Source organism: Protomyctophum parallelum (genome assembly GCF_964188405.1).
Source record: "Protomyctophum parallelum genome assembly, chromosome: 18".
Classification (NCBI taxonomy): Eukaryota; Metazoa; Chordata; class Actinopteri; order Myctophiformes; family Myctophidae; genus Protomyctophum; species Protomyctophum parallelum.
In genome coordinates this window covers 14455023-14466448 of record NC_139716.1, presented here as the reverse complement: position 1 = coordinate 14466448, position 11426 = coordinate 14455023, and the positions used below count along the sequence as shown (strand labels likewise).

General features: G+C 42.4%; 1 protein-coding gene across 1 annotated transcript; it reads left to right on the top strand.

The window, feature by feature from the left end:
• Positions 1 to 2722: 2722 nt before the first annotated feature.
• b3gat3 (beta-1,3-glucuronyltransferase 3 (glucuronosyltransferase I)) lies at positions 2723 to 9341 on the top strand. Its single transcript, XM_083788552.1, has 7 exons — positions 2723 to 2831; positions 4121 to 4301; positions 5065 to 5248; positions 5547 to 5693; positions 6722 to 6808; positions 8217 to 8420; positions 9222 to 9341. Exons 1-7 carry the CDS (start codon positions 2738 to 2740, stop codon positions 9318 to 9320), a joined length of 996 nt encoding a protein of 331 aa, XP_083644678.1. The 5' UTR covers positions 2723 to 2737; the 3' UTR covers positions 9321 to 9341.
• The last annotated feature ends 2085 nt before the right edge of the window (positions 9342 to 11426 follow it).

Below are 11426 nucleotides of genomic sequence, written 5' to 3'. Positions count from 1 at the left end.
TTTGACCAATCCATTTTGACACGAAACACCATCCAAGGTTGTATCAATCGACAGTTTTTTATTTTGTAGAGTCACTGAAAAACTCCTATTACCCAGCTGGCGAGCACTCGGAGCTTACAGTACATTAGGTGTTTTACTGCTTGTTGGAACAACAATGATGAACAAAAACAAAAGACAAAACTTTTCAAAAAACAATTGCTTGTATGTTTTAGTTCTAGCCTAACTTCTGATAAGTACAATCATTCATTTGTATTGGCAGAGGCTACACAAAAAGAACAGGATATTGTGTGTATATAGCAACGGTATATCAACGACTGACCGAGTCTTTCTCTCTCTCAGGTTATTCAAATGTAAACAAACCTCTGTGTTACTTTTGCAACCATGTTGGCTGTTGAGATGTCAGTTGGATTGGTTTGTCCCTCGGCTCTGATCTAAAAATCTGTTTTTTCTTTTTCTCAACATATTTAAAGCACTCTTCACTTTTGGTAGAAGTTTTAAGTTAAGTGTGTGCATGCGTCAGTAGGAGTACATGCAAACAGTATTGGCAGTTCTGTAGACCTAATATGCAGCGCTCGGAATTCAAACTATTTATACAAGCATGCTAAATGTGACTCCAATGCAACACCATTTTATTAAAATGTTATTTTTGTTATCGTCCACAGAAATTATTTTTGTTAAGGGTCTGAGGTCACAGAAAGGCCGGTGTTCACTACAGGTTAATCCATTTAGACCGGAGATTGATTCTACTTCTACAAATGCATTCTCAGACTTTCAAAGATTTTTTAAAAAATAGTTGAACAAGCTCGCGGCGCGAAGTGACGTGCTGTGAGCTTGTATATCTGCTATTTTCTAACACAAAAATCTAAAATCACACGAATGCTTCCCTGGGTTTTAATGGATTAAACGGTGGCTGTTCCATAACGCCTATTGAGTTGGTGCTTTTGAACATTTGAAAATATTCTTCCAAAAGTGAAACGTTGCTTTTACGTTACTTTACGTTGGTTAAAGTTTAACCGGCCCTAGAACTGTGCTCAGGGTCAACATTTTACGTGAAAAAAGCTGAGGTGTCTTTGAGGGGGTATTATTTGGAGTGATCTTTATTTTGTGATAAAAAGATCTTTTGTTTGTGAGTGAACCTATTTTTCTTTTAAATCACTTATTTTACAACCTGTCCATGACCACCCTCGCCTCGTCATGTCACATTGTTTTAATTTCCCCTCCCTCCTCCGATACGTTCCTTTTCTTTCGTTTTCCTCAGTGTGTGTATATATATTATGTATAATCGGTTGCGAATCCATTTTCAGTTTATTGTTTTTGCCTTTTACAGGTTAAACACTTTTTAAATGACATTTAAAAAAAACCTCGATGTTTGAGAATGAGTGTTCTAGTCCTGTGCTTAACCGACAATGAAAGGGAAAAATAAGTCATTTCTGCCTTGTCAGTGTTTTATTTGTATGTTACAAATAAAGGAAAGTTGTTTGACTTCTAGATGGATATTCCTTGTTTTTTTTTTCTTTCCCCCCCGTGTTATTTGTACCTATACTTTTTCATACTGTAGTGCAGGACTAGGCAACCTAGGCAAATTGTTGACAACCTGCCAACAATGGCACAGGGGAGGGTGATGACTGGCACGAGTGTGAGAGAGGATTCTTCGTTTAACCGTGTGTGTGCAAATTACATCCTATCATGCACATGATTCTACATTCAAACTAGATGGTGTTAATATTGCTCATCCTGATGTGAAAGGAAATATTTCAAAAGAAGAAAATAAAGGTTATATAGGCTATGATTTTTATGGGGTCATATAATTAATCTTTATGGCACACTGACCGTCTACAAAAGAATATGGCACTTCATGTCAAAATGGTTGACCCCTGCTGAATGTGTACCTACCTATAGTAGTAGCCTGTATGCTTAATATGTTTATGTAATCAAATCACAGTTGTCTATGAAAGCCAAAAGGTAAACTGTGGTAAATGTCAACGGAACTACTGTGACGGTATGATTCCGAGGACTTTTTTAAGAGCTGCACTATATACCCGGAAGTTGTTGGTACCCTGACAGCGGCAACAAAAAAATGTTTACGTATCCACTACCTGGATGAATGGGTTGTCTTTTACCCACATCTGATCAAAAATGACATGAAATAAGGTCACATTTCAGTCTCAACCTTTGTGTCTTTCAAGGCTTTAGCTCTCGGTAAGTGTCAAAACATTTGACGAGCGGTGCAATGTAAACATTTAGCCAAACATAGCTAATATGAATGTTACCTTTGACATCAGATGATGACTATACTCTCTTACAGCCACATTAATTAAACGACCTTTTTGGGATATCAAAACAAAGGCTTAAAACCCAGTCTGCACTTAATTTGTCCCCAACAACTTACTACCTTCTAATTTCCATTCATGCTATGCTGTATGCTGTACTTAGCCTACACTGCAGCATTATAATTGGTCAATGATGATGCATCATGCATGGCTTTGGTGGAAATGATCAAAGGTCTGTCAGCTAAAATGCCATTTTAATATCAAACTGGTTCACTATGATGAACGACATTGAGTTATTCGTTCAGCATATGTCGGTCAGCATCCCAATTTCCCAAACCGTTGTATTATATTGACATCAATAATAAATGGGTTTAAAACTAAAGGGATAAAATAATGTTGACATTATTGGGTGTGTGATATTTTTTTATATCTTCCCTTGTAGCCTGTGTTGTTGCAGTGCCGTCGCCATGGCGACAAGGATGAAGCTGAAACTGAAGACGGTGTTTGTGTTGTATTTCATGGTGTCTCTCATGGGTCTGATCTACGCACTGATGCAGCTGGGTAAGTCACACTGACTGATCCTTCACATTAGCCCTGAGACATGACTGCCAAGATTCACGACAGTTATGACGTGCCTCCCCCCTTTGCTACATTTACAAAGTTATCGTGTACATAAACGTTCAGATTTCAAATATAAAGTGCTCACCCAAGGATGTTAGCTTTTTGCAGGTGTGGTTATTACTAGTACCCACTAGCCAGAGTCTAGAGCAGGAGAGTGGCGGCACGCTTTGATCTCGCCGCAAAGCGGGTGCCTATGGGCTATAGTTCCAAACATTGGAACTATTCCATTGAGATAGAATGAGCACTTCCGCATTCCATTGCTACAATGGGAGTCAATGCTAGTGTCGCCACTCTCTTACTAGATTACTCTGCCCCTAGCTAGATATAGAAGTGTCTATTTGTATGTCTCTAAATGTTTTGATGAATTGAACATGGTGGACCCTCTTGTAAACAAGTGTAATGCTTAATTGGGTCGTCCACTCACAGTTAACAGTCTTTCTATTGAGTTTGTGCTTGAAATGCAATGTATACTGTAATTCTGCAAACTGTTAATAAATATTTCAATCAATCAATCAAAGATTGACCCGCCCCTCTATCATGCCCAGAAAAGCATATACTGTATGTCTCTTTGAGCCTAGGCGCTTCGAGACAGTGTAGCAGGTGGCGACACTAGGAGGCTCTAGGCACTGTGGGTAGCCTCCGGGCCTGGCTCCTCCTTCGTCTGACCAGTCCTTCTGTGCGCTGCGTCCTCATTGCTGCTGGCCGGTCGAACATCTCATTCTACCAAGGTGGATTACCGGCGCTGTCTGTAGCTTCTTCTTCTCAGAAGAAGCGGTTTGAGCGGCCAACCTTTTCTACCCCGGGTAGCCGCAATTTGCAGGACTAGATTTCTTTAAATAATGGGATGAATCTAGAATTGCAATACCATCCAGTGTGAGCCCATTCATCCAAATTGCATTTGCTATCTGCTTGTATTAAACAACGTTAAACTCACCAACATTGCATCTGTAGTCCAAGCTTGAATTATCCTCTTTCAAACTGCAAAGCGTTTGTTTCATAAAAATCCACCGTAGACATGTTATGAGCTTCTTTCTGTCAAGAAATTCTGTGTTGGAGTTTGGGTGCGCTCGTCGAAGTCACTGAACGGCCCTGCGTACCACCTGTTTTGAATTTGCACATAATGCAGGAGGCAGCAACATGACCTGTTAATAAAAACGAGTGGACTAGTGGAGTGAATACTGAATGAATAGTGAATACTTTTATTTTGTTCTGTACCTAATACCATGCAGGTCAGCGTTGCGACTGCGCAGAGCACAACATGCCTAAGGACCGTACCATCTCTCGGCTACGGGGGGAGGTACACCGTCTCCAGGAGCAAATGAAGAAGGCAGAGACGACCAAATCCCCCCAGAAGCAGCCAGTCAAAGGCCCCCAGACCACCATTTTTGTAATCACCCCAACATATGCAAGGTAAATAATAACTTAATTTGCTGCCATCTAGTGGCCACCGTGGGCTCACCACAATCCGACCAGGTGAGATTGTGGTGAGCTTTTTGAGTGGTGCAACAACTCCAAGGAACAGCAATGTCCGTGTTCACCTATGTGACGTTAATGCGCACCAGTATGTACCAGTAGGGGCGCTGTTGTGCCAGAAACAGAGAGAGAGACAGTGCTGCACTGTTGCCTGCTATTGAGAGAGAGAGAGAGGGGAGTTGCACCACTCGGTTCACACGGGTGTTATTTTTTTTAACGCTTTTTTGAAGGGACAGACAGTAGGCTGACAGGAAACGGGAGAGAGATGGGGGAAGACATGCAGTAAAGGCCGCGTCGGTCTCGGGAGTCGAACCCGCGGCACACTGCGACTGGATTACCCGCGCTTATGAAGCAGAGCTGGAGCCTGTGGCACTCGTTCCCTCGTTTTGTCTGTCCGTCTCTTTCACACACACACACACACACACACACACACACACACACACACACACACACACACACACACGATGTTGAACTTGCTCCGTACATGTGTTCATCTTATGGTGAATTCCTGTTCTGTTCTTTGACTATATAGAAGTGTCTATTTGTACGTCTCTAAATGTTTTGATGAATTGAACAACATGTAATGCTTAATTGGGTCGTCCACTCAGAGTTAACAGTCTTTGTATTAAGTTTGTGCTTGAAATGTACTGTAATTCTGCAAACTGTTAATACATATTTCAATCAATCAATCAATGTCCAGGTTTGTGCAGAAGGCGGAGTTGACTCGCCTGTCTCAGACGTTCAGGCACGTACCTCAGCTCCACTGGATCCTGGTGGAGGACTCCCCTCACAAGACACCTCTGGTGACCGACTTCCTGGCCAAGAGCGGCCTGACCTACACTCACCTCCACATCGCCACGCCCAAAGACCGCAAACTGCAAGAGGTGGGTGGACATTGAGGGATGGGCTAGGGCGGACAAAGACATACAGTAACAACGTTTTGAGCACCACTGAAATAGCGACGTAGAAGAGCGTAAGAACTTGAGAGCGTAAAATGAAACCAAATAGTTGGTGTTTCATTTCACGCTCTCAGGAGTTAAAGATCTATTCTCCATCTACTCTCCATCATTTAGCTGGGGACCACCTGGAAGCCCCTCAAGGACCACTGGTGGTTTTCAACCAATACCATTGGTTGAAAAGCACTGGTTTAAACGGAGTGGCGTGTTGATTGATCCCCCCCAGGGAGACCCCAGCTGGCTGAAGCCTCGCGGAGCGGAGCAGAGAAACGAGGGTCTACGGTGGCTCCGAGAGGACGGCAGGGACCAGCAGGCTGCTGTGGTCTACTTTGCAGACGACGACAACACATACAGTCTGCAGCTCTTTGAAGAGGTAGGTGTGTGTGTGAAGTGCACGTGCACGTGTGTAGACACAGGGCTCCATTTCCGTCACCGCTAAACCCCTTATCCCTAAACTTCTTTGCCTTTTTTTTTTTTACTATTTTGAAAATCATTTTTGAATAGTTCAACTAGCCAATCTACATTGACACGTTGTGAGCCTGTAGAACTGGCCATTTTAACTATTCAAAAATGTTTTACAAAATAGTAAAAAAGGCAAAGAAGTTTAGGGATAAGGGGTTTAAAGCGGTGACGGAAATGGAGCCCACAGTGTGCAGCTCTTTGAGGAGGTGTGTGTGCACGTGTGTAGACAGCGCGCAGACCTCACTGTGCACGTGTGTCCCGGAGCACCAATTATGTTTTGTCAAAATGTGCACAATTTTCACATTTGAAAATCTAAAACTTGAATAAAAAACATTTTGAAGAGAAACTAAATATATTCGAGAACATTTAACTTTAAACAAATATTTAAGTATATGTACTGTATGTATGACAAATTCATATTTGATAGATACAAAACATATTGAATTAAATACCCTGCCCTACATATTCAACTTAAATAAAATGTGCTATTTATTTGGGGGGAAAGGATGGGGCCAAGCATAGACCCCTGTAGGATCCCAGTTAACTAAGTACGGTATATAGGAATTAAGTTTTGAACCCATTCTGAACGGGAACCCATTTTGGTATTAGCATCATGTTATGCTTTAGCTATTGAAAAATAGCAGATCATGTGGCGCGCTACAAGCTTGTAGGTCTGCTATTTTTGAAAAAGTCGAAGAACGACTGACATTTTTAGAATCTGATCTCGGGTCAGAATGGGTTAATCAGACCAGTGTGTGTCCAGTGGAAACCTCGTATGAATCTGATCTCAGGTCAGAATGGGTTAAGAACTAGTTAAATGTGCTACAAGTAAGCAGGTCCCTACTTATTACTGTACTTCGTAAGCAAGAACATTGTTGATGGATCAATAATCCTACTCCCTCTTTGGACTCTGGTGTTCTGCTCGTCCTCCTCTCCCAGATGCGTGGTACCCAGCGTGTGTCAGTGTGGCCTGTGGGCCTGGTTGGAGGGATGAGGTACGAGAGGCCTGTGGTTGAAGGAGGAAAGGTTGGTACCGTCACTGTCCTCGTTTGTCCTGTTTATTATTATTTAAAGGTTTTATGACATTCATTTTCATTTTTTTTTCTTTTTCTTTTTTCTTTTAGGTTTTATGACCTCAATTACACCCAAAAAACCTGAACTTTGAACATTCAGTGGATTTTCTGTGGTCTGAGGTTTTCTTTGGGGTTTTTTGGGCCTTTTGAGCTACAATGAAAACAGGCAACACAGTGAAACAGTGACATCTGCTGGCAAATCCCATTGACATATATGGGATTTGCAGTAAGTGATGTCACTTACTGCCGGCAAATCAGAGCACCTGTTTGAGCCAGAAAACCCCAGATCACAGAAAATCTACTGAATGTTAAAAGTTCATGTTTTTTGGGTGCAATTGAGATTAGAAAACCTAAAAAAAATAAGAACAATTCCAAAACCTTTTTACTCGCCTGTCCTGTTTATTTATTTACAGAACCAGAACCGTAGAGCTTGTAGATCTGCTATTTTTCAATAGCTAAAGCATAACATGATGCCAACACCAAAATGGGTGCCCGGTCATACTGTCCACACTGGTGTTTCAGTGACACGTCCTATTTATTCTGTCCACACTGGTGTTTCAGTGACACGTCTCTGCACAGTTGTATTATTAGCCGCAACCTACGCAGTCGGCTTAAGAGCATGGCCGATGCCAGCTTTCTGGGTCTGAATCCTGATTTTCTTTTTGGAGTTATTTTACTTATGGCGGAACCTCCCATGACGTGAAACCTTCCAGAACCTCTTGAATTCGGTGATGGTATATTTCCCTTGTAACTACAACCATCCCTAAAGCGGGAGGTACATAATTAGATTTTAGATTGGCAATATTTTCCAAAGAAAAATGTGAAAGTATAAGTTCTGGGTTTCCAAGAACTCAGGGTTACTACTACCGCCTGAGCAGGTTCTGAGAACCTTTCTGAAACTTAGCATAATTATGGAAACAAGTCCAGAACCTGTGAAATGTTACACTGTTGTTCACTTGAGCCATTTATGTCTACCGATTACCAATGTTTTACTTAGTTTTGACCGACATATTTTGTAAAGAAAAATCTGCAAAATCTTGACATGAAACGTATACGCAAACAGAAGACCTAAATAAATATTTAACACATTTTGGGGCGGGAACCCCTTTTGATGTTAGCATTATGTTATGCGTTAGCTATTGAAAAATAGCAGATCTACAAGCTCATAGCGCGCCACCGAGTGGCGCGCTACAAGCTTGTAGGTCTGCTATTTTTGAAAAATCGAAGAACGCCTGACATAGAAACATAGCTTTTTCAGAAAACTATCAGGATGTAGAAGACATTTTTTAGAATCTGATCTCCAGTCAAAAAGGGCTAACTAACATGATATTTATTTGTACCCGTCCTTTGCTCTTCCTCAGGTCGTTCGCTTCCACACCGGCTGGCGTCCCAGCCGTCCGTTCCCCATGGACATGGCCGGCTTCGCCGTCTCCCTCAAGCTGGTCCTGGCCAATCGGGACGCCTGCTTCGACGGCAACGCTCCAATGGGGTTCCTGGAGAGCAGCTTCCTGCAGGGTCTCGTTACCATGGACGAACTGGAGCCCAAGGCAGACAACTGCACCAAGGTTAGATGATGGTGTGTGTGTGTGTGTGTGTGTGTGTGTGTGTGTGTGTGTGTGTGTGTGTGTGTGTGTGTGTGTGTGTGTGTGTGTGCGTGTGCGTGTGCGTGTGCGTGTGCGTGTGCGTGTGCGTGCGCACGTGCATGCGACTGATTTTTTTCCATTCTGGTCAAACAGTCAGGGTGTTGCTATTGTGCATGTTGGCTCACCGGAATCACTCTGCTACACCAGTGAGTCTCAGTGTCTTTAGTGGGTTCCAAATGTCCCTATACGGGTGTGTAACTCTTGGGCCCTTGAAATTTAAAAGTTTGAGAACCACTGCACACTAAACAGGAACAGAGCCTTAATTACCGGTAGTATCATCGGTAACACCTGTGAGGGAAGTAAAGGGGCCCGGAAGTATAGGAAGAGTTATTCTGTGTGCATGGAGCCCGTGTAGGAGATGTGGGTGTCTACACCCTCCCCAAACACTAGGGGTCAGCAGTGACACAGACTTTGCACATGGTGGGAATTGGCAGAAAATAATGTTCAGAAGCAGAAGACTATTGGTTTGAATTGCATGATACTGACCAGTACCAGTGTAATGTTATCATTAGGAAATGATATATATTTATTAGTGAACTTATATTTTTAGTTGATGCTTATTCTTAGCCATAATTGTGTGTGTGTGTGTGTGTGTGTGTGTGTGTGTGTGTGTGTGTGTGTGTGTGTGTGTGTGTGTGTGTGTGTGTGTGTGTGTGTGTGTGTGTGTGTGTGTGTGTGTGTGTGTGTGTGTGTGTGTGTGTGTGTGTGTGTGTGTGTGTGCAGGTGTTGGTGTGGCACACACGAACAGAGAAGCCCAAGATGAAGAGAGAAGAAGCTCTCCAGGCTCAGGGTCTGGGCTCAGACACTGCTGTGGAGGTCTGAAGAACACACACACACACACACACACACACACAAACGCACGGGCGCACGCACACACACACTGGGCTCAGACACTGCTGTGTAGGTCTGAAGAACACACACACACACAAACGCACAGGCGAGTGCACGCACACCCACATACACACACTGTCAGACACACCCATTCTGAAACTCAAACTCAGAAACTACAGCTATAACTGTTACAGACTTTGCCATTGTATTTCCATTATATAATATTATTACAAACACATTGCATGAATATATATATATAATTACCACATAACCTTATGCCTTCGTTTGATCTAGGTGAGTTAGGTGATTAATAATAATAATGATAATAAATATAATAACCATATTACAATTAACATCTTATTAGACCATTAGAATGAGCTTATAATGAGGATATGGCTCAAATATGGACGGCTATCACTTCCGGGGTGGGCGGAAGTGACGTGTCTCCTATGCTTATTTTCCACGATTTGTTTAGAGACTTACACTCCTCCATTTGATTTTTTTAATATCTTCTCGGAAACATGTACGAAATTCAGCGAGATCTTTTTTCAGTTCAGCTTGCATTGTAGCCAGACCCCCCGTGGTCACAACTTCACTCACAACTCTGCGAAGTGAATCCACCGTCTCCATGTCGGGTCGCCGGTCTATGCCGTCGCCGCCTCCTCCATCTTGTCCCGCTGTTGTTTTCCCAGCGTTCGCGTCCTCCTCGTTCCTCTGTTCAACAGCGGCGTTTCTTAACCCATTCTGACCCGAGATCAGATTCTAAAAAAATGTCTTCTACATCCTGACAGTTTTCCATTCTGACCCGAGATCAGATTCTAAAAATCTATGTTTCTCATTTTAAAAAAATCAAAATACCATGTAAACTACGAAATGCTGGCTTTCATTTGGTATATAGATCGGTTGTGTAGGCCATCTCTACGAAACGGCATCAAGTGAAAAGGAAATGTCGGGAAACGGCGCAAAAGCAGTTGAGAGAGGGAGAGAGAGAGGGAAAAAAATTAATAGCTAAATGTCGGTCGAGTCTAACCGAGCATTCAATAACATTAACATCCCACCCTCATCATGGATAATAATCATTGTATTCATATTCCTATTATCTTATCAAAATAATAAACAAATTCCAAGTTAATTAACCAGCCAAACGTATATGATTTAATTCGGGCAGCTTGCAGATTAACCATTTTCAGAAAAGTGCGTGCATTTAGGCAACAATGTCGTCTCCAGCTGAAGAGGTGTGAACGAGTGGTGCGGGGGAGAAAGGGGGAGAGCGGGCTATTGGGCCGGAATAGTCCGACTGAGTAGTAGTGAATTTTTTTCAGACTTCCTAGTGTTAAGGGGAAATGCTGTTTTCCCAAGATTGGGTCTTGTTAAAAAATCCAGTGAGGCTGTCAATGTTGTCCTTGCTTCAGTGGGGTCATCACTCGTGACACACTTGTTGGTTGATCATGCTGGTCGCAAACTCCTTAAGGCCCTCAAAGTTGGCATACAGATACTCCTTGTACCAATACCACTCTTTGGGAGACTGACACGCACGCACCACACACACATGTCAGTCGTCCTTCGATTTTTCAAAAATAGCAGACCTACAAGCTCATGATCTTGTAGATCTGCTATTTTTAAATAGCTAAAGCATAACGTAATGCTAACACCAAAAGGGGTTCCCGCCTAAAATGGGTTAACTCATATTTTCCTTTTTTTACCCTGATTCTTTTCCCCCACTGATTATTCACTCAGTTTGTATAACTTTCGATGTATAAAACTTACTCAATTAGGGGAATATAATGGGACGATACCCGGAGCTCTGTTACTAAGCTGCCATCTTGTGTAGCGTCACCGGAAACTACACTTTTAAAACACTTTTATTTTACTCTATAAACTTTAGCTTTGACTTTGGAGTTAGGAAAGTCTTCTTCTTCGTCCCCTGCAAAGCTGGCTTTGCTCTGGATTACTACCGTGTATGCTATTAACAATAAGTACCACAAACACTCAGGAGGTCGACTGTACACAATACACATTATAATGAAAATACTTGTTGTATTTATTGCTGGTATGTTCATCAACAAAGCTCGGGGGGGAAGACCCGGGCAGCTGCAT

What these genes read in the sequence shown, in the direction of transcription:
- b3gat3 (XM_083788552.1), top strand. Translation starts at nt 2,738, where the DNA reads ATGGCGACAAGGATGAAGCTGAAACTGAAGACGGTGTTTGTGTTGTAT. An exon ending in ATCACCCCAACATATGCAAG is followed by an intron (nt 4,302 to 5,064) that starts GTAAATAATAAC and finishes ATCAATGTCCAG; the next exon opens with GTTTGTGCAGAAGGCGGAGT. An exon ending in CTGTGGTTGAAGGAGGAAAG is followed by an intron (nt 6,809 to 8,216) that starts GTTGGTACCGTC and finishes GCTCTTCCTCAG; the next exon opens with GTCGTTCGCTTCCACACCGG.